The sequence below is a fragment of the Hippichthys cyanospilos genome, chromosome 14 (assembly GCF_059441005.1).
Source record: "Hippichthys cyanospilos isolate Australia breed blue-spotted pipefish chromosome 14, RoL_Hcya_1.0, whole genome shotgun sequence".
Lineage (NCBI taxonomy): Eukaryota > Metazoa > Chordata > Actinopteri > Syngnathiformes > Syngnathidae > Hippichthys > Hippichthys cyanospilos.
The window spans coordinates 2494273-2520993 of NC_142382.1; the positions used below are offsets into that span (position 1 = coordinate 2494273).

The following is a 26721-nucleotide window of genomic DNA, read 5'->3' on the forward strand; positions in this document are numbered from 1 at the left end:
AATTCATATCGATACTAAAGCGAACAAAGCGAGTAACCCTGGTTGCTGCACACTGCAGTTGCACGTTAGTCTGAGTGGAAAAAAACGTCCAGATTTTGAATATTTTACATAACGGCGACTTTTAAAATTGCGACATGTTGCCAATACGGTTATCGCGGCGCACGCTTACGCAAGAAACAGCCTCAAATCAAGAGGATGACTTGGCAATATGCAACCGACACCGAGCGAGTTGTAAAGTCACACTTAGGACGCTTGTTACTGCAGATGTACATTTTTACGGGAGCCTTTTCTCAAAGTGTCAGCAAAAACACATGCCAAATGACTATAAAATAACTCTGCCCAGTTACCCCGCCCCAACATTCTCCTCAGACATCTGCTCATCCAAATGTCTTGGAAAGGAGCGTTTCTAATCGCCCCGAAAGAAAAGGAAGTTGAACGCAAGTCATTTGGATGAGTGCTGCTTGATATTTGTTGGCCGCGGGCGGCGTCTGGAAGCGGATCTTTTGCAATAAGGGACGGCGCGAGAAACCGGGCCCGGCGGCACCCGGCTGAGCTCGTTCAATCTCCTGCTCGTAAATAATTCGTGGCGGCCGCCCGGGTGGCGTGACACGTATATTACGGCGGGATTGCCGGCGAGTGGCGACGGTAGGTCCGGTTTTGATTGACAACAAGTGGTCGGTTGATGGGTGAGTAAGTCAATAAAATGTCAACCTCGGACGGGCAACTGGGAAAACCACGCCGCAGCGAATGCATCATTTAGTAGCAGACACTGCAACGTACAACGGTGATAGAGAAAGAGCAAGGGTCTCCCGTGGTTTGCTTCAGGATTCCACAGCCTCCTCTTTGCTGCCCTTAGTCTCCTCTCGAATAAGATTTGTCTCCTCTGAAGTTAACACAAGCTAACGTTAGCTTAGCCTGTGACTTAGTTCTGGAAGCTGCAGTATTTGTCATCTCCAATTGAAGCTTATATAAATTAGCATTAGCACAGTTATAAACGCAGCATTGTCATAATGCACAGTCTGCTTTTGGTTCCAATTGCCCTTAGTCTCTTCTTGGATAAGGTTTCTCTCATTTATCTTATTTGAAGTTAATGTAAACTAATATTAAGACAGCTATGATTCCTGCATTACTGAACTCTACACAGTCTACATTTTTCTGCAGTTGCCTTAGTCTCCTCTTGGCTAACATTTGTATGTTACATGCGATATTGTAATCCACAATCTCCCATTTTTCTCCAGTGGCCCATAGTCGCAATTGAAATGGAAACTACAATCAACAGAAACCAACTTTTATTCAGCTCGTGTCTTAGCTCTGGGTCTAACCATCCTTGGAGTGTTTATCTCCATAGTCTCCACTTTCCTGAACTGACCTTTAGTCTCTTCTTGGATAACATTCGTCTTGTTTAAAATCAATACAAACATTTTCGTAGTTTTCGCTTTAGCTCTGGACACTGCAGTATTTTAACTCCATACTTCTTTATAGTCTCCTTAATCTCCTCCTGGATAATATTTTCCACCTTTGGTCGCAATACAAGCTAACCTTAGTTTAGCCTTAGGTCTAGATGCCAAGTTACTATACTCCATTACCTTCAGGAGCCCTTATTCTCCTTTAGGATAAACAGGCTGATTTTGAAGTCACCGCATGCAATTTGTCATCGCCCTTTGATGGAATGAGCCCTATCCACGGAAAATAAAGACTGGAAATGAGCAGCTTCTGAACGTTCTTTTAAAAAATGAATATAAACAAATACATAATGCATCCATTCATTTCTTTTTCATTTTTCAGTCTAATGCATTTTGTTTCCGTTGAAAAACTAAGAACTTAATTCTGGAATTGCAGTAGGCTTTGAAGTCCCGTTAGCGACATTAGCCTTTAAGCCCTCCCTCAGCGGCACGCTGACATTGCAGCGAGGATGATTTTTATCGGCTCGCGGGCTTTTATGTAAATACATCTCTGTTGCACGTGTGTAGTTGAGACATGCTATAGATCATTGCGGCGGAGCATTCAAGGCAGCCGCCCGTGTAAACACACGGCGTCACGCTTCACCTCTCCTGCCAGCCTCATGTGTGACACCCGTACATCTTACCACACGCACGCACGCAATGGAGAAGAAGTTGGGCGGAAGTAAGCGGGTCATATCCCACTATGATTCCCGCCGCAGTTTGTCTGATGCGGGAGGAGTGAGGCGGCAAGGGAATGGGAATATTATGCAAATGAGGCCGGGATTGTAACCGCGATGACGACATAGAGGGAAATGGTGGGATTTAAGACCCCCCGCCGGGGGTAAAAGACGACCAGAAAGTGTCCAGGCACGAGCAAGCAGGGACGTAAGCGAAAATGTTTCCATACGTTGGCTAGTCATGCTGTGAAGATTTCCTGAAATAAAAGTTTGTTCCATAAGTTTGAATGTAAATAGGGTGTCGTAAAAATTAATGCTTTCATATCAAAATTTTCCACTAGGTTTGGTGATTTCCACGCAGTTTTCATGGCCACCATGTAGGAGCGACCGTGCGAGTTGGGCACCAAGTTTACGACAAAACTGATTCAGGTATTCAAATTGATCATTTTATTTTATTTTTTTTATCTATGTATACTTTCTCCTATTCTAAATGTGTGTGAATGAATGTGAGAATCCAAGATGACTTAAGCGGCTTCTCACCTGGACTGGGATGGATAGGAAAAAACAGCTAGGCTGTTATACCCCCTGCTGGTGGTTTTACCACGGTACAGCACATTGCTAGGCTGTTATGCCCCCTGCTGGTGGCTTTACCACGGTACAGCACATTTTTAGGCTGTTATGCCCCCTGCTGGTGGCTTTACCACAGTGCACCACATTCTTTTACTTTCTACAAGTCACAATTGTGCATTGCAAAAAATTGTAGACTATAAGAACTTAATATATTGGGTATAATTTAGTTATTTAATGCTCAGGTACAATTAATGTGATTCAAACACATTTTGCCACTTGCATTTTGCTTATGCCACATTTTTGTGCGCCTCGGCCCATTTGTTGATTGATATTAAACAATAACTAAAACACAAACTCCAAATAATACAATATTTTTGTATAAATCAAGCCCATTTTAATGCACTTCCTTTGCATTTCTTTCAACTGGCTAAAATATAAACTTGAGATGATTTGAGCAATACAGAAGTTGTGTAGTACCAAATAATAACGCTCCAAGATTTTATGTAATTTTATGTCATCCCATTTTAATGCACTCGCTTTGCAATATTTACCACTGGGCAAAAATCCAAAACATTAGCCGATTTGAGCATCGCTACAATGGTAAAATGTAACATCTGCGTTAGTTAAGGCACAACGGATATGATCGTTTGGTCGCATCCGACAAAGTGTTCAGATTGAGAATCCGAAGTGAGTGTTGTCCTCGTCGCTGATGTCATCCACCTCGCACGTCCGCTTGGGCTGGAAGTGTACCTGAGCATAGCTCAAGTACACCGCTGCGTCTTCGGTGCACTTGCTACTTGTCTACAAAAAAAAAAGTCTAAAATGTTATCTGTATATCCGATTATATGTTTACAATTACAAAACTGAAACATGATAGTTTATACCTCTTCGGGCCACTTCTCGTTGGGAACGTGGTACCTGGGTTTTTTTCTTTGCCTAGTCAAAGAAGGACAAGCATGTCTTTAGACCGTGAATTTCGTCATTTGGATCAGGAAAGATGCGATCCAACTCTCACTTGCGCTCGGCTTTTGGGGAAGCATCACTTAAAATGTTGTCCATTGGGGGTTCTTCATCCTAAATACAGATAATAAGTCAAGCAAAACAAATGTAACTTTGTCCTTTTGGTCAACAGTAACAGCTAGCTAAACTGATGCGACAAAGCTAATGTTAGCGCCCTGTTACTGCGATTAAGAGCATTTTAACGTATTAAAAATTCAACTGTTCATCTGTGAGATGAAATAATCAAGCCTATGATAGTTGATTACATATTACTGATGGATAAGCAGCAGGCAATCTGAAAACTGGTTCACTTTTCAAGAATTTGGAAGCCAAATTGTCCTCCAATAGTTGTTTTTTTCCTACTTGAATATTCACTATATTATAAACCATACTGCTGTATATCCCACAGCAATGAATATTAGCCATTGGGCTCAAGTCATAAGAAAAAAGTACATGTTTACATAAATCAAATTTAAAACTCAACTTATTCCCCTCACCCATTTACCATTTGTCAAAAAATCAAAACAAATCAATATTTTCACCCTTACAATCTCCACCAAAAAAACATACTTGAATGCCTCACCTTTCCTGCAGAGAGAAAATTACGCTTGTTACTTATTTCACCACTGTGGAAAGATAAAAAAAAAAAAGTTTGCTAGATCCATCCAAGTTTAGTGGACAGACGATAGTTCTTACTTGTTCTCGTTGCTCAAGTTGCATGTCTCAGGCTGGGCAAAGACGCAGAGCTGCCTGTCCTGCTCTCCTTTCGTATTTCGCTTTCTGTGTCTGCGCAAGACAACAATTTTCACTTACATTTTTTTTAAGTCATTGATTACATTCAGGGTGTCCAAAATGTTCAACTCCATGTACTTATTTATATTTTCAAATGTTTGGTTGAAATGAAATTCCAAAAATGGTTCTTATATAATGAATTATTAAAGTAATCAATTACTTTAGTTAATTAAATATTAAAGTCATACATTACTTTAGGTAATTAGTAATACATTGTCTTTTTTTCCTTATGCAACAACTCTATGAAGTAAAGTAATTATTTTTTGTATATGACTACATTAGGTGCTGAAGTGCATGAAGTACTTGATTACTTTTAATTTGATTTAGCTGCAAAGGTAATTGATTACATTGAGTAGTAAAATACTAATGTAATTGATTAGGTTAATAAAGTAATGAATTACTTTAGCCATTTTTAAACTCTCCTATAGACAAGCGATTTTTGACAAAAATATGAGTACAAGGGATTGATAGTCTTGACTCAAAAAAAAACGTAAAATTACGTCTTTGGGATTGAATGATTTGATTCATTTTTTTTTTTGCAAGGTCTCACCTTCTCATCCTGTAGATGAAGATTAGCATGATGATAAAGAGCACACCAATAAGAGGGAATATGAATGTCAGGAACCAATCTGAGGAAAAAAAAAAAAAATCTGATTATTCGGGTACAGTTTAGTTCAGTGGTTTTTGACAATTAAAAAAAACTAACCCTAAAAAAATCAACTGATAATCCAGAGCGATTAGAGAGTTTTCATTTTCGCTATCTGTTTTGTTTTGATTCCCTTTAGCGTAGCGCCATTTAGCGAATGCATAACAAGCCCAGCCACTGGAGCTTCTATTCTATGCACCTTATAATGCGGTGCGCCTTATAGTGCGGCAAATATGGTATCTAAAGTAATTGATCACTTTAGTATGTAATTAGAATAAAAAAAATACATTAGGTGCCACAATAATCACTAAAATTGACGACTATACTTCTTAATTACCTCAAGTAATTACTTTGCCAAACATGCAAAAATATATAAATAATTCATTGAATATCTGGAATCACAAAATAAAGCATAAAAATACATCCTTGGGATTGAATTGGTTAAAAATTGTACATATATCAATAACTGATCAACAATCTAATCATTAACTGAAAATGAGTACCTTTTTTACTTCCTGCATATTACCCAAAATACTTACTTCTGACCAAATTACTTAAATTTCAAGTATTCTACTCACCTGCGTTGATTAACATACTTAGCCCCCTCCTGACTTTGAGAACACCTAAAAGACAAGGGAATTAATTAAACATTCCTTCCTTAAAAATCATACACAACAAACTATTAGTATGGTTAGACATCTTTGTCGTTGTATATTAATTTTAAATCATTTGAATTGAAATATGCACATGCAAATACAAACCCTGTGTAAACCCATCCTCAAGCCCAATAGAGAAAAATGAGAAAAAAAATATAAAAATATACACCTGGTTGAATTTCTGGACCCTTTTAAAAAGGACGTGTAAAAACGTTTTTGGGAGTGAATGTTTTTTTTTTTTTTTTTCCTTTTTTTTTTTAAAATATAAAAATATACACCTGGTTGAATTTCTGGACCCCTTTAAAAAGGACGTATAAAAACGTTTTTGGGAATGAATGTTTTTTTTTTTCTTCCTTTTTTAAAATTAAATAAATGCAATTTCTGGTATTTTTCAATGTCCCAAATAACAAAAAAACTAACTAGCCTGCTTAAGTTCCAAGAACTATTTAAACATCAATATTTATATGTATTCACACAACAGAAACAAAAATTTGAACGCAATAATGTAACTTACTGTGGAGCTCCAAGTCCACTGGGAGCGACTTGGTGGATCCCACCTCATTGATGGCCGTGCAGCCGTACGAGCCGGCCTCGGCGTGCGTAAAGGACGTGATGGTAAAGGTTAGACCCTGGGACAGGTTTTGGGAGCTTGCGCCGTCCGCCCTCCACCATATCGCCGAATTTATGGGGGGGAACGCCTCGGCATTGCACTGCAGAGTCACAGCGCCGTTTTCGGCCACCAGCGGGGACGGATCGGCTGTCACCGTCACGTCTTTGGGAGCGTCTGGCATTCAAAATGACAAAAACAATCTTTTCAAGCCAAAAGTTGTTCATATTTCTACATTGTGTATTAAAAGTATAAAAGTTTACATCCCACATATATGCATAAATCTTTTAAAATATATCTCATATTTTTTATTTATATAGAACTATTTCATATAGAATGCAAAATCACGGTTTAATTTTCAAATATTTTTTCATTCATATTATAACCCAAAGACATACATATATATCTACACCCACATTATCTATTTACACTATTTCATATACTATTCATAAAAAGTTATTGTATTATACCCCAGCCGTTCACATATATAGCTACTGTATTTTCCACACTATAAGGCGGACCTAAAAGCCTTAATTTTTTGAAAAAAGCGGATGGTGCGCCTTATAATCAGGTGCGCCTTATATATGGATCAATATTGAGATTGGGATTTATAAATGGGGAATGAAGTGATAAAGTAAGCTTTACCTGTTTCTTTTGTGTGTTTACAGTTGAACGAGGTTGCTCATATTGACATTGAGTTATTATGCTAATGGTTTAGAATTATTATTTGAGTTATTATTGTTATTACTTCAAGTTTTACTATATTGTGATCGAAAAAGTTTTAAAATATGTCATTAATTGAGGGTGCGCCTTATAATCCGGTGCGCCTTATAGTGCGGAAAATAACGGTACATACATACCGAAGACCAAAAAAAAAAAATCTTCCGGAAAATACTTAAAAACACGTCTTTGGGAGTGAATGAGTTAAACAACTTCCCCGCTTCTTCCTGGCACCGTGCCGGTTTCCAAGTACGAGTAAGCAATGACTTACATGCGACTTGCAGATTCCGCTGCGTGATTTGTTTTCCGAAGCCGTTGTCGGCCTCGCAGGTGTAAACGCCGCTATCTGTCCAGGCGGCTTTGAAAGTTTGGGACAGCGTGTTGTTTTGGAACCCGTCGCCTAGGGAATTAGCGCCGGGCCACGCGGACGCACGCTCGCTGGACAACCTGGCCAAGGTGAGGACGGACGGCGGGTCGCTTTCCACGGAGCAGAGCATGGAGACCGGCTGGCCTTCGGTCACCTTGCTCGCCATGGACAAGACCAGGTTGGACGGACCGTCTTTGAGGGGGGAATGAGATAGTTTAGGAACACAAACCAATTCCCAATCCAAGAATCGGTCATGTTTTTGAATGTAAAACAAACGCAACCATAAAACAACTCATTCAATCCCAAAGACGTGTTTTTACGTTTTTCACGAGTCTAGACGTTCAATGCCAGGTACTTTGTAATTTTTGCAAATATTTTTCAAGTGTTTGACCAGACGGCCTAAAAATAGCTGCTACTATATGAATATTAAAGTAATCAATTACTTTAGGTCATAAAGGAATATTTTACTACCCTAAATAATTGATTGCTTAGGTTACTTCAGTTTCAAAAGTTATTGATTCCTTTAGTATTTTAAGGTAAAATATTCTATTATATATCTATTATAATCACTTATTCAGTACCAGCCATATTTAGACCCTTGTTTATAGCCAAATATGTGATTTTTTTTTTTTTTTTTTAACATAAATAAATACATCAGATTGAATGGAAGAAAAAAACACAATAATACATCTTTGGGATTGAATGAGTTAATAAGGTATAGCACTGTTTTTAAAATATACATTTTATTTCATAATATTTATGAGTGTTTCCTCATGGATTACAAAAATACCTCCGGTAACCAAAAAGTCAACACCGAAACTCACTTGGGACCTCCACCTTCACCGGCGGCGACTTGACCGAGCCCAGCTCGTTGGTGGCCGTGCAAGCGTAGAATCCGGCGTCGGCGTCCGTGATGTCATCCATGGTCAAGGTTTGAGAACGTAATAAGTTTTGGGACTTTTTGCCGTTCGCCTTGGACCACATCACAGACTCGATGGGCGGGTTGGCTTTGGCGACGCACTGCAGCGTCAGTGTGGCGCTTTTGGCCACCGCCAGGGCCGGACTGGCTTTTACCTCCACGTTTCTGGGAGCATCTGTAAGGAGATCGTTTTTTTTTATTATTTTGAACATATAAACACAAACTCCGTCAAAATAAACAAAGTCTTGTTTTACACCATTTATATGTTCAGGAGGAGTATCAAGAAGTACACAAAGTAGTGACCTCTTGTTCTCTATGAAATAAAAAAAGCACGTAATCCGTTGCATTTACTCATGTAGTATGTTGCCCCATTTTAAGAAGTTATCTGCCATTAACTCATTCAGTGCCAAAGACGTATTTTTACTTTTAACTCGACATTCAATCCCAGGTACTTACTGGTATTTATATATTTTTTCCTAATTTTTTTTCAAATGTTTGGCTTAAGAAGGGTCTGATACTTAATTAAATGCTAAAGTATTCAATTACTTTCAGTTCTTAACTAGTAATCAATTACTTTAGGTAATAAGGACTAAAGTATTCAATTACATTAGTACACAATTACTTGAGTCTTTTGGTTTTTAAATGATTCTTTTGTACTTAAATAACTAAAGTATTGGTTACATTGGTATTTTGAGGACAAAAAGCCATTGTTTACTTTTGCATATAATGTATCAAAAATGGATTAGGTACAAAATTACTAAAGTAGTTGCATTAGTACTTAAGTACATAAAGTAATCAATTTAGTTTTGTACTATCGGCCCTTCTTTAGCCAAACACTGGGAAAAAAATAAGTATCTGGGATTGAATGTTAAAATAAAACAAAAACATGAAATTATATCTTGAGGAATGAATAAGTTAAATGTCGGATGAATAAAAGCTATTTTTCTGCTAAATCCCGAGTTTATTTTTGCATCATAATATTTTTCAACCTTTTTCAACATAGCAAGTGATTCACACCCTATTATTCCATAAAACTAGTGTGGTACATAGAACCCCCTCCCCACCCCTCGAAAATTTGAAAACTTCATTGCTCCTGTCATAATTGACACCGTACCTTAATTAGCTCAGTTTCAATATAAATGATAACGTACATGTGACTTCCAAAGTGGTTTGTCCACTTCCTCTTCCTTCGCTGTTAGCGGCCTCACAGGTATAAATGCCGCCGTCTTCCCAAGTGGCGTTAAAACTGTAGGACAGGATGTTTTCTTGTACCGTCTCGCCAATGTTAGTGGCGACTGAGCGCGCGGACGACTGGTCACTGGGCGTCCAGGTCAAGGTGAAGTTAGCGATCGGCGCGCTTTCCGCCGAGCAGCGTACAGCGACCAGCTCGCCTTCGGTGACCTTTTCGGGCATGGACAACTTCAGGTTTTGTGGAGGGTCTTGAACGGGGTAAAAAAAAACAGACAAGATTATTATATACATCCTGATTGACCCTTGGAAACCAACACCAAAAAACGAATTTTAACCTTCGAGTCATATTGTCGTAAAATTGAACCGATCAGTAGCATTTGCCGATAAACGGGTTGACCCTTAACCCCTCGGTGTCGCTTCCGCCCCGATTTGGGCCACTGATCCAGACACGTCTAACAAAAAGCGTGATGCTGCGGAGTAAAGGAGGTTGTGAAAATGGCCGACTCACACAAGACTTGGACGCACAGGGGTTCGCTGTCTTCGCTGGCGCCTACTTTGTTGATGGCGCGGCAGGTGTAGCACCGACCGTCAACAGGCCGCACCTCGGTCAGCGGCAGGTAACTCTCGGCGTGAGCGGACAACTTGGACCACGAGCTCCCATTTTGGCTCAACTGCGACCAGTCATACTCATTGGGCCTGGGGTTGCTTTGGGTGGAGCATTGTAACAGCGCCGACTCGCCCGCTTTGACCACGGGTCTTGGCAAACTCACGATGGAAAGGCTCGGTTTCTGAGGCCGGTCTGCAAAGTGTTTCACGGCAGACGGTTATATAAAGAATACACCAATCCGACGTCGGAATTCCGGAAACTTCTGGACGCCGGTATGCGCCCTCTAGCTAGTTTAGAAATAGTCACGTCGGAGCTGTTGACATTTTCATTCGGTACGCCTGGGAAATATCAAAATTTTTTGAAAGATTTAGAATTTTCTCTTACAATTTTGCAAAAAGAGTAAAATAGAATTTTTTTCCACCCCTGTTGCTCCGGACGTATCACCCTCATGAGCTTCCGTAGCTTCCGCCTTCCTCTTGTTTCCTTCCCAATCACGGGAACAGAAGGCTAGCAAAACATAGCTACAGCTAAAGAACAAAAAACAGTTTCTTCCCAATACAGGAGTTGGGTTTGCGGCGACATACGTGGAACAAGTACCGCCAGCAAAACAACGTACGTAAACTCTCGATGCGGTTAGGGTATTACTTCTCGTGTATTTGTCATTTTTCTCGTGCGGCTTAACGACGGTGGGGCCAACGCATTGGCCAACGTCGGATTGGTGTATTTAAACCGTAAGGTTGGCGCTTTTGGCCTTTTCGACGAATTCAACTGGGTAATAGATCGACTAATTTGAATTATTAGCTACGATTAAAAAAAAAAAAATCATCTTTCCCTGTTCGTTACTGTTTCACTTATTCGCTTAGCCTGCTTTTGCGAAAACGTATTACAAAGACTTCTATGTTACTTTTACGTTAGCTTTGACTATGTCAAGAGCGTGCGGGTGGGCCTGCATGGGAGTTTGTGGGAAAAAAAATAGCGGTATGCACGGTTTACATTTTTATGTCTCACCCCTGTAATGAGCTATACGATAGGCGTTTTCTAACGACGACAAAGTGATTACCGCCACCAATGCTGTGGAGGGGTATTACACCTCATGTATTTCGGTCATTTTTCTAGCGCGGCGCGACGAGGGTGGGGCCGACGCGTCGGCCGGCACGGATTGGTGTATGTAGACATTAATATGCGGGTACTTACATAACACTTGAATGAAAATCTCCGGCGACGTTGTTTTCATGTCTTCGTAGCCCGTGTTGAAGGCAACGCACGTATACCGTCCGATGTGCTCCGGTTGCACCGACGACACCATATACTCTTGCTGGGAAGCCACAAGCTTGTCATCTTTGTGCCACGCGAAGCTTTCGGGCCAGGGGTTGCTCCTCTCCACGTTACATGTCAGCTTCAGGCGCTGGCCCTGTTCCAACTCGGTCTTGTCAGAGAGGATCTCAATCGTCGGAGGGTCTGAAAAGACATTTTCTGCGTTGTGATTACCGCACATTGTGAACGTATAAGCCTTATACGCACCGGTATCGATAACTTCTACTACTCTTATAGCATAGGTGTCCAACTCCGGTCCTCGAGGGCCGGTATCCTGCATGTTTTTTGAACCCTCTCTCTCAAACGCACCTGATTCAAGTGATCAGGATCATTTTCAAGCTCATGTTATTGACTAATCATTTGAATTAGGTGTGTCGGGAGAGAAAAATAGAAAACATGCAGGATACCGGCCCTCGAGGACTGGGGTTTGACACCTACGTCTTCTAGTTCGAGATACCAATACCATGTACTTCTACCACTACTAATATGTATACAGAGCAATGTGTAAAAGTGCACAAGAACTTTGCGGACTCACATTTGATGTCCACATCGAGAGTTGACTTGGCCGTTCCCTTCTCATTTTTGGCAACACACTCATACTTTCCGTTGTGCTGGGTGCTGACTGACGTGATAGTCCACTGGGCTCCTGTCACTGACTGATCGACGTCATTTTTGAACCACCTAAAAATCGGGGCGGGATTTCCAAAGGCAGTGCAGACCAGGGTCATGTTGTCTCCTTCTCGATAGTACACGACATCATTCGGGAAGCTTACGCGAACCTTTTTTGGGCTGTCTGAAATGGAGGAATCAAAATATTGGATTCCCGATAAAAGTCAGCAGAATCAACAAGAGTAGTGTAGCAGGAAGTTTACGAATACTCGTCTATACTAACTCAAAACTACAACTCTACAGTATACTTATTGGAATCTACTTGTACACTTCTGAACCACAGTTTATACTTCAAGTGTTTGTACAAATTAACGTTATGAAAGGAAATGTCGTAAACTACTTACTACAATTACTTAACCGTAATTTTCCTGTGTCATTTTTATCTTACTGTCACATTTGCACTCACTGTAGAAATTCTTACATTTTACACTTAAAGTGACGTATTTCTTCAGATACTTGTCAGTGTTGCCCGTTGCCTGGCATGAGATCGTTTTGCCATCGTTTTCCCAACTGGCCATAAATCGGGTGTGAGCCATCTGCCCACGAGTGGCCCTTTCATCAAATAACTGCAAGGCTACCTGACATTTGCCGTTACTCTGGCATATCAGAAGCACCGCATCGTTTTCTGACACCTGTTTGGATCGTGTGTGAAATCTGATGGGGCAAGGATTGGCTGCAAAGAGAAATATTGTTATGCAATGTTAAAAAATTGTGCACAAATTGCATAGATTACATCGATCGTAATTGAATTTAAAAAACATATTCCTGTCACTACACAATGACATGCAAATGAGTTATGATTATCACTGCAAAACATTTGGAAATACCTGCGAGAACTAAACTGACAGCAGCTGCTTCCAAATGACACAAAATGTATTATCAACAGTGGCCAGAGGCGGCGCCAAAAAACAAAGACTAAGCCAAAATGTAAAATAAAAGAAACTAAATCAGTCAAAACAGCAAAACAGAATCTCATTTCTGTAAATTCTTCATATTTCTTTTTTTGTTCATATCCATAAGTTCTACAGTATTAACTGAGGCAGGTACGGCATTAAGTTTCAACAAAAGAAGCAAGCAGACTGAACTGACGTCCGAGTCCATTTTCGTTCACACGCGGAAATATCACTAAAACGGAGTTAATCATGTCATGGCATAAACACAATCGAAATGTATGCGTTCATTGACCGCTCATAATGTGGGAAATGGGAAACACACTTAATGCGCAACAACTATACTTTGAAAACAAGATTTATTGTTTTGCTACAGTTTTCACATCGTGACCGAGCTGTTGTGTGCGTCCTATATACGGTAACAGAAAAGACCAGAATTTGACCCTAAAATTAAGGTTGCGTCCTATACACAGGTGTCTCCTATATTTGGGGGATTCCGGTAAATATGCAATTCTTCATGTGTGCCATGTGACCACTTGCCTTCCACGATGATCTCAGCAGAAGCCTCTCCCCATGTTGGGCGCTCAGACACTGCAAACTCATATACAAAACTGTATTTCCCGCTGTCATTTTTCTTGACGTCGCATATCAAGACAATCAGCGACGTTCCCGTGTGCCACTGAGACGGCGGCGAATCCTGGCTTTTTGCGCGGCCGACAAATTCCGAGTGGACGTGCCGGAGATTCGTATCGGAGCTGAGAAGGACCGTGCCGACAAAGTTGTTCTGTGGGGCGCTCCAGTGTGCGTCTTTCATCCAAAACCAGTTGATAGGAAACCCCGGGAGCTCGCACCATGACGTTAGGGTCAGTTCAATGCAGGAGCCTTCTTTAATCGACGAGCCTTGGGTCCTCACTTCAAAGCATTCGTTGAAATCTTGAGCCCCTGCGGAAGAAAATGCACAATTAAGTCTCAGAAAAAGACGTATTAATGCCAAACGACGACATCTTCAGGCTTTGCGCGTTGCAAATAAAATAGTAGAGTGGACCCCTAAGTTACAGCGTCCCTGGCTTATGTTTTTATCCATGTTGCGATGTGGAATAGAGTTATTTTGTCCCCTCTTTTAGGTATTTTCCCCACTTTGCGGCAAAAACAACTGTCATGACCCGAGGGGGTTGGCTGTGTTTGAATTGTTTTGTCTCCATCAGCATGTGGCAAAAACAACTGTCATGACCCGAGGGGGTTGGCTGTGTTTGAGTTGTTTTGTCTCCATCTGCATGCGGCTAAAACAACTGTCATGACCCTAGGGGGTTGGCTGCGTTTGGGTTGTTTTGTCTCCATCTGCAGGCATTTTGGGGTAATTGCACTTATTTTCTGTTGCCTTCAATGCCCCCATACAACTGTCATGACCCTAGGGGGTTGGCTGTGTTTTGGTTGTTTTGTCTCCATCTGCAGGCGTTTTGGGGTAATTGCACTTATTTTCTGTTGCCTTCAATGCCTCCATACAACTGTCATGACCCTAGGGGGTTGGCTGCGTTTGGGTTGTTTTGTCTCCATCTGCAGGCGTTTTGGGGTAATTGCACTTAGTTTCTGTTGCCTTCAATGCCTCCATGCAACGCGTCACTACAATGCTAGTCTGCTATTGGTCGGCCTCACTCGTTTCAAAATGGCGGAACGGTAAAGCTTTGTTCTGTCGTGAGTGGTTACAAAAATGTATTTATCGTGCATTTTACTGCTTAATTCAAGTTGAATGGGTTAGCCATGGGTCCCAAGATTGCTAGCGATGTTAAAGAGAAAATAAGAAGATGATTTATATGGAATCGAATCTGGAGCTAATCAAGAAATACAACAGTTACTTGTGCCGATACTTTTGTCGCTGATACAATTAGTAATAATGCACATGAGAGCAAAGATCAAAAAGACTTAAAAAAAAAAAAAGTCTACCAGTCATGTGTGACGCCAATAGAAGGAAAATCAACGCGTGAGGTTTCATTCTGCCACTGCCTCGTATCTGAAACAATGGATAAAAACACTTCTCATTACAATCACATTTTTTACATCATTTTTACAGTGGGATGGTTCTGAGATTTAATTCCACAGTTCATACATGAAATCACACTTAATTTTTTAATTGCCTGCCTACAGCAAGATCCTATCATAATTCATATTTACAATTCAACGTACATATAAATACAATCACGTCTGTATCAAATCTAAAAGTCGCAATAGGAGTTTCTTCCATGAATAGTTCATTTTTGTATTTTTAATATGATATTTTTAAAAAGCACTGGTGGCTAGCAAAAAAAAAAAAACTTGACTGTAAGGGCTCAAATCATGAGAAAAAAGTTGTGTCCTTGGCATTGAATTTCTAGACTCCTAAATTAACGTAATAAGTTTTTTAGGAAGTGAATTGCTTCAAATACCACATTTAAAAAAATAAGTCTTTGGAATATGAGTTCATAAGTTCAGCTTGCTTAGTCTTGATTTTTCGCTTATCTTTGAATACGAGACCATCAGGGAAAGATTTGATTGGAAGACCGGGCGAAGTAAACAGGGTTATCAAACAACAATATAGCTTTCAGGATCAAAATAATTTCACGAAGTCATCACATACCGCCGGCTCGGTCAAACTCTGGTTGACCTCGGAGAAGGTGCGCACGCGGCTTCTTTTTCTCCGTGTGATGACTTGCAAGCTCGTTCCAGGATTTAGGGGGGTGACCGTCGCTCTTTCATCCTTTGCTTAAAAGCGCGCGTGTCAAAAAACATCAAAAGTAGGAACTGGACGTTCCCGTTTGATTCGGGACGGCTCGTGGCTTCATAAAGCCTTGAAGATGTTCCGCCTATTCGCTATTGGATAACGTTGCTGAATTGCTTATAGAAAAACGACGACATGGGTTTTTTTTTTCGATCGTTTACGTGAGTAAAATACGTCCGATAAAATATCCAATTTCTGTTAACTCGTCAATCCAATGACATTACCTCATTTTTTTGTTTTTTTTCTTTTTTTAACCGTCCATACATTCAATCCCGGGTACTTTATATTCATTACTATTTTTTTTCCAAATTTTTGACTAAATTTTGACTAAATTTTTTGACATTTTACCTCTGGAAAGTGTTGTGTCCCTCGCAAAAAAAAAACTAACAAAAAAATCTATGGGCCCCAACAAATATGTCCCAAAAATCGCCTTAGAAAGTAATTGTTCACTTTAGTACCCAAAGTAATGGATTACTACTGTCCTAAAATAATAGATTTTAAACCACATTACCTAATGTAAGAACTTAAGAGTTTCTTCATAAAATTGTTTATTATTGAAAATCAAAACGAGTGCATACAAAGAACGTTTTTCGTCTTAAAGGGACAGTGTGTAAGATTTTGACCTTTTTTTTTTTCATTATTAAAAAGGACTAGAAGAAATGATTGTAAATTTCAAAAACTTGCAAATGAATGTGTTCTTAATGACCGCCGGTAGTTTTAAATATAATCATAGGTCTAGTTATCATGAAATGATCTTCCAAGGAGGGGCGGCCATGTTTGTTATAGCTACGCTCAATGGTAAACGCAGCACGGGGAAATCTCGTCATACGACGTCGGCCGCACTGGGAGAGTCGGCTATGGCGGCGGCCATCTCAGCCAGCGAAAGGTCCAACCACATTGAAAACGTGTTGGCGCGGTAAGCCACCGGGGGGCGGCAGAGGGTCAGGAAGCCGCTGGCCACGAATGAGGAGGCCACGCCCACCCAGCCCGCATACAGCGCCGGGCAGAAATTCATCAGCTCTCCGGCCTTGTATACGCCGTAGGGGTACCACACGGTGGGGATCAGCCCAAACAGACCTGGGACCACAAACAAAAGTAGTGAAATGACGCCACGGCTTTCACTGTGATTGTAGCGTTTAGCTTAAGGGCAGCGCTTCTCGATTTTTACTCATTCAACGCCAGGGATGTATTTTCAAGTTTGTTTGTTTGTTTAATGCGTTCGGACATTAAATCACAGATATTGAGTATTAAATTGATACTTAAGTACATTAAGGACTTTAATTTCCAGTTTAAGTATGAAATCGATACTCAAGTATCTTGGGATTGATTGTCCAGACTTTAAAAAAAATATGAGAAAACATGTCCCTGGCATTCATTGAGTTAAGTACATTAAGGACATTAATTTACAGATACTTAAGGATTAAATCGATACTTAAGTGTCTGTGATGAATGTGCAAACATTCAAAAAAAAAAAAATACGTCCCTGGCATTGAATGAGTTAATATGCCTAAATTTGTGACCTATGTTAACTTTTACTGGGTGTTTAAAAGTTACAGCTTATTCTGAATCTGAAAAAATAACTTAAAGGGCATCAATCCAACTGAAATAAAAAATATTAATCCTTGTTCAAACTAGAAATTTACCTAAAATGTTATCCGTTTTAACATTAATAAAAGGAAAAAAAGCAATTTTTGACAGTGAGAGCGCCACTGCACCACCTGGTGCCGTACATGTGTAATTACACTACACAGTGCAAAAGCAAAGCTCCCTAAATTGCTCCAAGTTTTTTAGGGTTTTGTGTTTGTTTTTTTCCTGCGAAAGACTTGTCTTTGCCGTATGAGGTGTAATTGCAAATCTTCGCCACCAGGGGGTGCAGTTGCACTTTGAAGTGATTTTCAATTCAAGCTCATTCAATCAACTTCCATAAACGTTTTGATATATATTTTTTGTTGCGTTTTAAATTAACCTTATGTTTTATGCCTTTTTCATTAGGTTAAAATGTTAATTATATCGGTGCTAAATTTTCCAGATCAATTGACGTTTATTATCATTTATTTAATATTTGTTTTTTCAGCATTGAACAGTTTAGTTGATCAAAAATGCTTTTAATTTAAACAAGGATTGACTTTTTTAAATTTCAGGCACTTTCATGCACTTTAAGGCTTTTTTTTTTTTTTTTTTTTTGCTTTAATGGGAAATATATCTTTTTATATACTTTCCTATTTTTTTATTGATAATTATCTTTTGTTGTGGGGGGCAAAATGTTTTCTCAAAAAATAATTCAGAAGCTGTGGCTTACCGGCGAGGAACATGAGGACTCCGGCAGCCACGGTGCAGATGTTCTTCCAAAAAGCCAAGGGAGTCTTGCAGCACGGCCACGGTAAGAAAACGGCCACCATCGCCAGGGCGGCCGCGCCAAAAACGCAACTCGCCATCATCAGGTGATAAGAACGCCAAATGTACTCTGCGCAACACAAATCCGCGTGAGACTCGCAAAATTAACCCTGCGCTCAAATACGAAACGTGAACAAAAGCGGAGAAATCTTTGGTGAAATGACTTTCATTCAATGAATATATCAAAGAATTGCCAATCAATACACCAAAAATATCTTAAAGAAATTGAATATCAGTATCATTTGTTAAAATATTACTAATCAAATAATATAAATTACTTTTAAATAGTATGCTATAAAACATACAATAGTATATTTAATAACACACACACACACACACACACACACACACACACACACACACATATATATATATATATATATATATATATATATATATATATATAGCAATTCAAAGAAACATGCACATATGCATATATTGCATATGTACAACTTTAATAATAATAATAATAATAATGTAAACACAAAATGAACAGAGTTGCAAATCTCTGAGTTGCGAATTTTTACCCAATGACTTATTTCTTTTTTTACCAGGTAGGCTTGCACGTTGGAATTTGTAGAAGGTGTAATTGCTTCTATGATCGGCGACAGCCACAGTTTCGCCCCGTAGACCCGAGCTGATCGCGCCTACCGTATCCGCGCACTCTTCGGGTTTTTCACACAGGCAAATGTCAACCCACTGGTCGCTGCCCGTGGAGAAAATCATCCCCGCGCAGCCCAGGGCGCCGAACGCAAAAGCGCACGGCAACCGCTTCATGACGTCAACAAAGCGCCTGATCGAGTCAGGATCCCGATGCGCTGCCGCCTGTTGATTGAAAATGGGGAAAAAAAGGTTACAGATAGAATATGAAAGCAAAAAGGTTTTTCTTAGATGATCCTGATAATATGCGGTTTTATGAACATTCCATACACCCACACACACACACACACACACATATATATATATATATATATATATATATATATATATATATATATATATATATATATATATATATATATATATATATATATATATATATATATATGTGAATATATACAGGTATTTTTTCACACAGTTATAAGTATATATAATATATATATATATAAATATAAATACATAAAATATAAACATAAAAATTTGCAAATTAAAATATAAATAAATAAAATTTAAAAAATATATATGTGTATATATATATATATATATATATATATATTTTTTTTTTTTTTTCACACAGTTATATACATACATAAAAACATAAAAATGTGCAAATTAATTTTTTTATGCCATGCCTTTCCTTTCTATTTCCATATATTTGCCAGGTCTCCTCCCATATTTCTTTTTATTTAAGGGTTAAGCTTTTAGTTGCAATCCATCCAGGCATATGTTACTGTGGATTCATTTTTAATTTGTGACTTATTGACATTTTTCTGCAGTTTCACTTTGTTAAATATGCAAAGCCCGTTTGGGAAGCGATCATGTTTCAAAATGTATTTAAAAATAAGTTCACAAATAATAAATAAATAAATAAAAATAATAAATAAATATGGAGGTGAAAATAATGTTTTTAAATAAAAATATGAACAATAACAGCACAAAAACACCCGTCATTCTCATAAGCATTCAAGCAGCAGATAAATATTTTAAATATTATTTAAAAAAGATCAATATAAATATATATATATATATATATATATATATATATATATATATATATATATATATATATGTATATATATATGTATATATGTATATATATGTATATAAATGACAAGCTACTCACTTTTGGGGAGGTGTTGCCAAAAACGTCGAGAAGGTTTTGACACAGCTTGCAAGGTTGCGCGGATGCGATTTATGGGGCGTGCCCCAACATCTCACTGACCAATGAGTGTGAAGATAGCGGCGGCCATCTTGCGTTGCCATCAGCCTGCCGTATCTTAACGTGAACTCCGTTGATTGAACATGAAGAGCCAATGAAGTTTTCCCCAATTTCCTCATTTTTATTTCTGGTGCTAATAATAATTAAAAACAAATGTGAATGTGACTACTTGTTAAGGTTTTAAATTTGTAGCAATTTAGGCCAGTAGTTACATTTTCTTTTTCATCCCTCTCCCACCAAAATGTGATAAAGAAATGGCATAAAAGAAATGTAGCCTTGACGCTTACAAAAGCTACAATGTAACGCGGGGGGGGGCAAATATTTTCAAAATAGTTTTATTAGCAAGTTTGTCACCTCTTCAATCCTCACTCTTTGGAAAACAGCGCCGAATTTAAAGCACTATTTTTAAACAACCTTCATTTAAAAGTACTTGAAAACCCTAACGCAATTTTCAAACCTTATTTGGAAGACTAAACCCTTGTTTAAATCCCTATTTTAGAACCCCACTTTAATTTGAAACCTTAACCCAAGTTTAAAACCATATTTTACAAACCCTACCCTAGGCCTCTTCTTTAAAGGGACAGTGTGTAAGATTTTAGACTGTTTTTATTAAAAATAAATAAATGAAATGATTGTAAATTTTGACAACTTGCAAATGGATGTGTTCTTAATGAACAACAGTAAGTTTTTAATATAATCATAGGTCTAATTATCATTAAATTCTATTACATGGGATGTGGCGCTTCTCCGGAGGCGGCCATGTTTGTTATGGCTCCGGACAATGGTGAATGCAGCACCTCCTGCTGGCCGCAATGAAAAACTCTCTAAATCTTACACACTTTCCCTTTAACAATCACCCAAATTTGACACTTGTTTGAAGCCCTATTTTTAAACCCTCACTTGAATTCATTTGAAACCCTACTCGCCATTTTTTCAAAAACCAAAAATTGGGTCATTTTTGTACTATTGTTTTGTTTTTTTACATCATCATCACCAACGCCGACCAGGAGAGGGCAGCATAGCTTTAAGATGAAGGAAAAGACCCGGTCAAAAGAAGGCGGTGACCGACAAGCGTCCCATTGGCTGAAAAGTTCGGGGTTCGTCCCCCGGCCCGACAAAAGTCGAGCCCCGCGGCGAGGCCGGAGACACTTTTGGGATTTCGCCAAGCGGCCCTCGGACTCGTCGGCGGTTTTTTTTTTTTGGTCGGGTCGGATGGCTGGGATTTGCGCGCTGGTGAGCGCTTTGGCGCTGGGCCTCCCGGGCTGGCTGTGCACGCTGACGGCCACGGCCAGCAACGATTGGCTGCTCCTGTGCAGGCAGGGCCAGCTGGCCACTTGCCGGATGTTCGACGTGCTGAGGACCAGAGGCCCGTGGGCCGAGTGCACCTCCGCCGCCTCCAGCGGGATGCACTCCTGTTTACCTTTCCAGATCTTCGACCTGCCCGGTAAAAAAAATTCAAAAAAAAGCCCCGCGATTATTCCTGTTATACAGTTTATTTTTGTGTTTTTTTTTTTAACTATTTGACGACACAAAAGATTGCGTAAAATGCGGGCGCGGGTTTTTTTGGAAATTTCCCGGACGAAAATGGTGTTTCAAGCTAAGGTTAGCATTTTAAAGTAAAGTTTCGAACAAAAGTTTGCAAAGTAGGGCTAATTTTTCTTCCAAACTAGGCTGTTTCAAAGTGTTTTTTCAAAGTAAGGCGTCAAAAAACACTGTAAAAATTTTTTTTAAAAAAGCTCTTTTGCAGGGAAATTCCCAAATCGTGTTTCAAGCTAAGGTTAGCATTTTAAAGTAAAGTTTCGAACAAAAGTTTGCAAAGTAGGGCTAATTTTTCTGCCAAACTAGGGTGTTTCAAAGTGTTTTTTCAAAGTAAGGCGTCAAAAAACACTGTAAAAAAAAATAATTAAAAAAGCTCTTTTGCAGGGAAATTCCAAAATGGTGTTTCAAGCTAAGGTTAGCATTTTAAAGTAAAGTTTCGAACAAAAGTTTGCAAAGTAGGGCTAATTTTTCTTCCAAACTAGGGTGTTTCAAAGTGTTTTTTCAAAGTAAGGCGTCAAAAAACACTGTAAAAAAAAATAATTAAAAAAGCTCTTTTGCAGGGAAATTCCCAAATCGTGTTTCAAGCTAAGGTTAGCATTTTAAAGTAAAGTTTCGAACAAAAGTTTGCAAAGTAGGGCTAATTTTTCTTCCAAACTAGGCTGTTTCAAAGTGTTTTTTCAAAGTAAGGCGTCAAAAAACACTGTAAAAATTTTTTTTAAAAAAGCTCTTTTGCAGGGAAATTCCCAAATCGTGTTTCAAGCTAAGGTTAGCATTTTAAAGTAAAGTTTCGGACAAAAGTTTGCAAAGTAGGGCTAATTTTTCTGCCAAACTAGGGTGTTTCAAAGTGTTTTTTCAAAGCAAGGCGTCAAAAAAACACTGTAAAAAAAAAATTAAAAAAGCTCTTTTGCAGGGAAATTCCAAAATGGTGTTTCAAGCTAAGGTTAGCATTTTAAAGTAAAGTTTCGAACAAAAGTTTGCAAAGTAGGGCTAATTTTTCTTCCAAACTAGGCTGTTTCAAAGTGTTTTTTCAAAGTAAGGCGTCAAAAAACACTGTAAAAATTTTTTTTAAAAAAGCTCTTTTGCAGGGAAATTCCCAAATCGTGTTTCAAGCTAAGGTTAGCATTTTAAAGTAAAGTTTCGGACAAAAGTTTGCAAAGTAGGGCTAATTTTTCTGCCAAACTAGGGTGTTTCAAAGTGTTTTTTCAAAGTAAGGCGTCAAAAAACACTGTAAAAAAAAAAAATTAAAAAAGCTCTTTTGCAGGGAAATTCCAAAATCGTGTTTCAAGCTAAGGTTAGCATTTTAAAGTTAAGTTTCGGACAAAAGTTTGCAAAGTAGGGCTAATTTTTCTTCCAAACTAGGGTGTTTCAAAGTGTTTTTTCAAAGCAAGGCGTCAAAAAACACTGTAAAAATTTTTTTTAAAAAAGCTCTTTTGCAGGGAAATTCCCAAATCGTGTTTCAAGCTAAGGTTAGCATTTTAAAGTAAAGTTTCGAACAAAAGTTTGCAAAGTAGGGCTAATTTTTCTTCCAAACTAGGCTGTTTCAAAGTGTTTTTTCAAAGCAAGGCGTCAAAAAACACTGTAAAAAAAAAATTAAAAAAGCTCTTTTGCAGGGAAATTCCAAAATGGTGTTTCAAGCTAAGGTTAGCATTTTAAAGTAAAGTTTCGAACAAAAGTTTGCAAAGTAGGGCTAATTTTTCTTCCAAACTAGGCTGTTTCAAAGTGTTTTTTCAAAGCAAGGCGTCAAAAAACACTGTAAAAAAAAAATTAAAAAAGCTCTTTTGCAGGGAAATTCCAAAATGGTGTTTCAAGCTAAGGTTAGCATTTTAAAGTAAAGTTTCGAACAAAAGTTTGCAAAGTAGGGCTAATTTTTCTTCCAAACTAGGGTGTTTCAAAGTGTTTTTTCAAAGCAAGGCGTCAAAAAACACTGTAAAAAAAAAATTAAAAAAGCTCTTTTGCAGGGAAATTCCAAAATGGTGTTTCAAGCTAAGGTTAGCATTTTAAAGTAAAGTTTCGAACAAAAGTTTGCAAAGTAGGGCTAATTTTTCTTCCAAACTAGGGTGTTTCAAAGTGTTTTTTCAAAGCAAGGCGTCAAAAAACACTGTAAAAAAAAAATTAAAAAAGCTCTTTTGCAGGGAAATTCCAAAATGGTGTTTCAAGCTAAGGTTAGCATTTTAAAGTAAAGTTTCGAACAAAAGTTTGCAAAGTAGGGCTAATTTTTCTTCCAAACTAGGGTGTTTCAAAGTGTTTTTTCAAAGCAAGGCGTCAAAAAACACTGTAAAAAAAAAATTAAAAAAGCTCTTTTGCAGGGAAATTCCAAAATGGTGTTTCAAGCTAAGGTTAGCATTTTAAAGTAAAGTTTCGAACAAAAGTTTGCAAAGTAGGGCTAATTTTTCTTCCAAACTAGGGTGTTTTAAAGTGTTTTTTCAAAGTAAGACGTCAAACAACACTGTAAAAAAAATTTTAAAGCGTTTTTTGCAGGGAAATTCCTGCAACTTGGTTGACAGAAAAGTACCATTAAATAACACATTTATAGTAAAAAAAAATGGGTTGATACTGTCGATTTTATGATTGTAAAATTACGTGCTATTACGGTAACAAATTGTCTACTTAAAAAGATGTATTGATACGGGTTTCAATGTCAATGTAGGGTCTTAAACTATGTTTAGGGTTTCAAAGTAGGGTTTGAAATTAGTGTTGACATTTCAAAGTAGGGTTTCAAAGAGTAGGGTTTGAAATGAGTATTGACGTTACAAAGTAGGTCTCAAACTTTAGCTTTTCGAAGTAAAATTTGAAATTTATGTTGAAAAGTAGTGTAGGGGGTCTTAATTTTACATTTAGGGTTTCAAAGTAGGGTTTGAAATTACTTTCTAAATTTCAACGCAGGGTCTCACACATTAGGGTTTCAAATGTCACTGTGGGGTCTTAAACTATGTTTAGGGTTTCAAAGTAGGGTTTGAAATTAGTGTTGACGTTTCAAAGTAGGGAATCAAACTTTAGCCTTTCAAATTAGGGTTTTCAAGTAAAATTTGAAATTTGTGTTGAAATGTAAAGTCGGGGGTCTTAAACTTACGTTTAGGGTTTCAAAGTAGGGTTTGAAGTCAGTGTTGAAATTTCCAAGTAGGGTCTCAAACTTTAGGCTTTGAAATTAGGGTTTTCAAGTGAACTAGTTGTATTTTCTGAAAAATGTTGTTATTGACAAGTTGCCATCCGTTTTGCGCAGTCTACGCCCACGTGACCCGTGCCCTGATGGTCACGGCGTCCATCTTGGGCCTGCTTGCCATGGTGATGGTCGCCACGGCAATGCCTTGCATCCGCCTGGGGACCAACGCCCAATCTTCCAAGGGCAAAAGCGCCACCGCCGGCGGAGTCCTCCTGCTGCTCACGGGTGAGCGTTTCTGTTTTCGCCGCGTCCCCTTCGCGGAGTCGCGGGCGCCGTTTCACTACTTTTGTCCCACTTTCAGCTTCGTGCGGGCTGATTGCCACCGTCTGGTTCTTCGTGGGCGAGAACCTGAACGAGCAGGTGATGTCGTTCGGCTTGGCGCTGTACGCCGGCTGGGCGGGCGCCGTCTTGTCACTTTTGGCCGGCGTCATTTTGACCTGCTGCTACGCCGCGCCGACGCCGCGCCCGTATCAGGAGAACAGAGGCGCCTACTTTTCCAAGATGGCGGCCGACGGCGTGCCCGCCCCCGCCCCCGGCGCGGCCAGACCTTCCAACCACACCAAAACCGTCCACGTCTGATGAGGTCAGAGGTCAAACCTCGTGGTTGTAAAGTCACGGTCATGCTTGTTTTTGCGAACAAAATGACTTATACATTTTTCGACGAGAAAACACCTTATTACGTGGTACTTTTTTGGGGGGGCTAAAAACGCCTTTGTGTGTGAAAACAGGCTTCAAGTTATATAATCTTTTGGGGGCTTTTTTTTTTTTGCGAAAAAATGCCTTATTACATGGTCGTTTTTTGGGGAGTAAACGCCTTACTGTACATGATCTCCTTTGGTGAAAATAATGCCTTACTATACATTTTATGGGGGGAAAATTGCTTTGCTTACTTTTCAACATTTTTGTTTGTTTGTTTTTTGCAAACGGAATGAATGAATGAAATGAATGTTTGTGTTTTCAGAAAATGTCATCGTTATTTTTTTTATATTTGTTGCTCCTTAACGGGGAAATGTGAAATTAAAGGGTGTTTCCAAACTTTTGAGGCACACTTTGACATCTTGTTGGGTTCGCTGGTTGAAGGAAATCGTCAGTACGGCCAAACACTTCCTTTGTGTTTGTGGTTATTTATTGTTTGTATGCACACTTGTTTTCATGTTTTCTTTTTCCATAAACGATTTCGCAAAGAAATTCCTTTGGTCTGGATTGTTTTTTGAGGGCCCAAAAAAAAAAAAAGCCTTACTATACATGGTCTTTTTTTAGGAAAAAAAAAAGCCTTACTATACATGTTTTTTTTAATTTAGATAAAAAGCATTTTTTGAGTCATTTTTTGAGCAAAAAGCCCTACTATACATGGTCTTAAAAAAAATAAATCCCTAAAATACATGGTCTTTTTTTGGGGGGAAAAAAGCCTTACTATACATGGTCTTTTTTTAGGAAAAAAAAAGCCTTATTATACATGTTTTTTTTTATTTAGATAAAAAGCATTTTTTGAGTCATTTTTTGAGCAAAAAGCCCTACTATACATGGTCTTAAAAAAAATAAATCCCTAAAATACATGGTCTTTTTTTTTAGGAAAAAAAAGCCTTACTTTACGTGTTTTTTTTTTATTTAGATAAAAAGCATTTTTTGAGTCATTTTTTTAGCAAAAAGCCCTACTATTATGGTCTTAACAAATAAAAAAATAAATCCCTAAAATACATGGTCATTTTTTTAGAAAAAAAGCCTTACTATACATGGTCTTTTTTTAGGAAAAAAAAGCCTTACTATACATGTTTTTTTTTATTTAGATAAAAAGCATTTTTTGAGTCATTTTTTGAGCAAAAAGCCCTACTATACATGGTCTTAAAAAATAAAAAAAGCCTAAAAAAAGCTATAATTATTTCAGAGGTTTTTGTTAGTCCTCAAACTTGAAGAGTTTGAAATGATTTTCT

The 26721-nt window shown here is 38.6% G+C and overlaps 2 protein-coding genes across 5 annotated transcripts; one reads left to right on the plus strand and one right to left on the minus strand.

Annotated features, from left to right (window-relative positions):
• Positions 1–3060: 3060 nt before the first annotated feature.
• Positions 3061–20143, minus strand: LOC148412484 (B-cell receptor CD22-like). Of its 4 annotated transcripts, XM_088432949.1 has the most exons (21): positions 19996–20143; positions 18764–19037; positions 18118–18282; positions 15678–16895; positions 15008–15074; positions 13607–14008; positions 12598–12849; positions 12043–12300; positions 11388–11651; positions 10095–10385; positions 9547–9834; positions 8301–8570; positions 7381–7668; positions 6297–6566; positions 5705–5749; positions 5031–5109; positions 4385–4474; positions 4272–4314; positions 3705–3763; positions 3574–3625; positions 3061–3490 (listed from the first exon to the last, which is right to left on the minus strand). In XM_088432949.1, exons 5-21 carry the CDS (start codon positions 15054–15056, stop codon positions 3359–3361), a joined length of 3132 nt encoding a protein of 1043 aa, XP_088289075.1. In that variant the 5' UTR covers positions 15057–15074; positions 15678–16895; positions 18118–18282; positions 18764–19037; positions 19996–20143; the 3' UTR covers positions 3061–3358. The 4 variants fall into 4 exon arrangements, 3 of the variants coding, with proteins under 3 accessions (XP_088289075.1, XP_088289077.1, XP_088289076.1); XM_088432951.1 differs by lacking the exon at positions 10095–10385; XR_015867761.1 differs by lacking the exon at positions 4272–4314 and having other exon boundaries at positions 3421–3490.
• LOC148412485 (claudin-11-like) lies at positions 15842–25978 on the plus strand. Its single transcript, XM_088432952.1, has 5 exons — positions 15842–15979; positions 18104–18198; positions 21099–21535; positions 24851–25015; positions 25092–25978. Exons 3-5 carry the CDS (start codon positions 21121–21123, stop codon positions 25367–25369), a joined length of 858 nt encoding a protein of 285 aa, XP_088289078.1. The 5' UTR covers positions 15842–15979; positions 18104–18198; positions 21099–21120; the 3' UTR covers positions 25370–25978.
• The last annotated feature ends 743 nt before the right edge of the window (positions 25979–26721 follow it).